General features: G+C 37.6%; 1 protein-coding gene across 1 annotated transcript; it reads left to right on the top strand.

Moving 5' to 3' along the window:
- The first annotated feature begins 263 nt into the window (after positions 1 to 263).
- On the top strand, positions 264 to 1,887 carry LOC149589193 (uncharacterized). The gene is made up of 4 exons (XM_089861892.1): positions 264 to 663; positions 943 to 1,124; positions 1,211 to 1,647; positions 1,806 to 1,887. The coding sequence occupies exons 1-4, from the start codon at positions 264 to 266 to the stop codon at positions 1,885 to 1,887; spliced, it is 1,101 nt and encodes a 366-aa protein (XP_089718018.1).
- Positions 1,888 to 2,803: the final 916 nt, after the last annotated feature.

Below are 2,803 nucleotides of genomic sequence, written 5' to 3'. Positions count from 1 at the left end.
ACCCTGGAAAACCCCAAAAAGCTACCTGCCAAATAATCTTCCACTCGCATTGAAAAGATTCAAAACCCTGACAAACAAGTTCGAAAGAGATCCCCTTTTTTAACAAAAATATAAAGCAGTCTTAGATGAACAAATAGATAATGGTATTATTGAAGAGGTACAGACAGATGCAGGTGTCGAGGATAGGGAGGGAACTTTCTATTTACCACACCAAGGCGTAGTGAAAGAGGAAAGGGTAAGGACCAAATTTAGGGTAGTGCTAGATGGTTCCGCGCATGAGAATGGAAAAACCCTCGCTTAATAATTGCTTAGAAACGGGCCCCAATATAAACCCTGACCTGTTGTTACTACTTCTAGGATTCAGAACTCACAAAATAGCCATTGTCGCAGACATAGAAAAAGCTTTTCTACAGGTGAAACTGGAGGAGGGGGAACGAGATTCTGTTAGATTTTTGTGGGCGGTAGAGGTCAACGGCAAACTAGATCCTAATCAATACAGTGTGTTTAGAATAACAAGGGTCTATTTTGGAATATCATCCAGCCCTTTTCTATTGGCAGCAACTATAAAGACGCACTTGAAAGTTTATAAAGAAAAGGAAAAACAAGTTTGCCAAATTTTGAATTGGGATTTATGCAATGACGATTTAGTCACGGGTGTAGAAAGTATTGAAAAGGGCTGAGAGATTGCACAGAAATGCAAAGAAATACTAAGGGAAGCGGGAATGCCGCTCAGAAAATGGAAATCAAACTCAAACCATTTAACCAAAGAATTAGAAACAAAATTGGAAGGCTTACCTAAAAACTTATTAGTTGAAAAGGTCTAGGATTAGAACAAGAAAAGGTATTGGGAATGCAATGGAACTGACATGTTTAAATATGATCTCAGTAAAATACTGGCGTATTTAGCTAATGTTACTAACACTAAAAGAAACCTATTGTCAGCATTAGCGCAAATATTTGATCCTATGGGTATATTAGGTCCTTACATAATTAGGGCAAAAATGATTTTCGGAGAAACGTGGGAATTAGCACAAAACCAAGATAGAATTTTAAGTTGGACTGAAGAATTGCCACCAAAAATATACAAACAGTTTGAAACTTGGTGTCAAGAAATGACTGATTTAGCAAGATTTGAATTTCCCAGGTATTTCCTACATAAAACTAAAGGGGAAATAGTACATCAAGAACTGCATTGTTTCACTGATTTCAGTTTGAAAGCCTACGCGGCAGTGTTATACTTAAGGTCAGAAAATTAGTAACCGCAAAAACAAGGGTAGCACCTTTGAAAAACAAAATCATCATAACCAAATTAGAACTGACGGGTTGTTTAGTCGGCGCCCGATTAACGTCTTACTTAAAAGACATATTTAATCACCCAGAAATAGAAATAACCTTTTGGACAGACTCAGCTGTAGCTTTGGGATGGATAAAATCAAATGGCAAAGAATGGAAACCATTCGTCTCAAATAGAGTAAATGAAATCCATAAGCTAAAAGATAAACAACAATGGAGATATTGTCCAGGTAAATTGAATCCTGCTGATATACCCACTAGAGGGATTAAAGCGTCTGAGCTGATAAACAATAAAACATGGTGGGAGGGTCCCAATTGGTTAAAAACAGAAATACAGAATGGCCCACAGCAAACGTTAGTATAGCAAGTTACGAGTCAGAAATAAACAGTGAAAGACGAAAAACAGTATTGTTCGTGGATACAAATAAATTAATTGGGATACAAAATTTAATAGATTTAAACAAACATAGTTCGCTATCAAAAGTGATTAGAATAACCACGTATATGTTTAGATTTATAAACAAGTGTAAGAAAACTAGTAACTCCGACGGAACTCTAACTAGTAATGAACTAGAAAAAGCTGAAAAACAATAGGTTAGAGACGTCCAGTTAGAGGATTATTTTAGTGAAATCCAATCTTTAAAAAACAAAGAACCAATTACAGAAATTTCTAAAATTCAGACTCTAGCACCTATCTTAGACTCTGAAGGACTGTTAAGAGTTGGTGGAAGGTTAGATGAAGCCAATCTAAATCATAGTCAAAAACATCCAATAATTATGAGTAAAAAACAACGTATGTCAGTACTCCTGATAAGAAGGAGTCATTTTAATATGTTACAATCCGGTTTTATGAGTACAATCCCCGACCTAAGAGAAACGTACTGGATAGTATCTGGTCAGCAATTAACAAAACAATTGTTGAAAAAGTGTATAGTGTGTAATAAATTAAACGTGAGAGCCGGAAAAGTACAAACGGCCCAGCTGCCAAAAGCACGTATAATAGAAACGCCGCCATTTGAAATTATCGGACTAGATTTCGCAGGTCCATTGCTAATTAAAACCGAAAACAAAAACGTAATCAAGAAAAGTTACATCCTTTTAATAACGTGTGCGGTAGCCAGAGCGGTTCATTTGGAACTCGTGGAATCGCTAAATACAGGAGAGTTTTTTGCTGGCGAGGACACGTTTCATTTCAAGACGGGGAATCCCGAGTAGCGTATTCAGCGACAACGCGAAAACGTTTAAACGCGCGGAAAAAGATATTAAAGAAATATGGCGCAATCTAAGTGCGCAGGAAATTGAAGAATAATACGGCAAAGAAGGAATCACGTGGCATTATATCGCGGAGAGAGCTTCCTGGCGGGGAGGCATGTACGAAAGGATGGTCCGGTCAACAAAAGCACGCTGAAGAAAATACTAGGATCAGCCGCGCTAAACAAAAGCGAGCTAGAAACGGTATTAACTCATACTGAAGTCCGCTGACACCAGCTCATTTCCTGATAGGAAGAAG

Source organism: Phalangium opilio, unplaced genomic scaffold (genome assembly GCF_054372755.1).
Source record: "Phalangium opilio isolate 3A_F unplaced genomic scaffold, DU_Popi_V2 ptg000523l_1, whole genome shotgun sequence".
NCBI lineage: Eukaryota > Metazoa > Arthropoda > Arachnida > Opiliones > Phalangiidae > Phalangium > Phalangium opilio.
This window is presented reverse-complemented; position numbering and strand designations above follow the sequence as displayed.

Bases quoted from the DNA above. Each gene is read 5' to 3' on its own strand.
- LOC149589193 (XM_089861892.1), top strand. From the start codon at position 264: ATGGTTCCGCGCATGAGAATGGAAAAACCCTCGCTTAATAATTGCTTA. The intron at 664-942 runs GTATTGAAAAGG...ACCTATTGTCAG, and splicing joins TTTAGTCACGGGTGTAGAAA to CATTAGCGCAAATATTTGAT. The intron at 1,648-1,805 runs GTTAGTATAGCA...GTATATGTTTAG, and splicing joins CAGAATGGCCCACAGCAAAC to ATTTATAAACAAGTGTAAGA.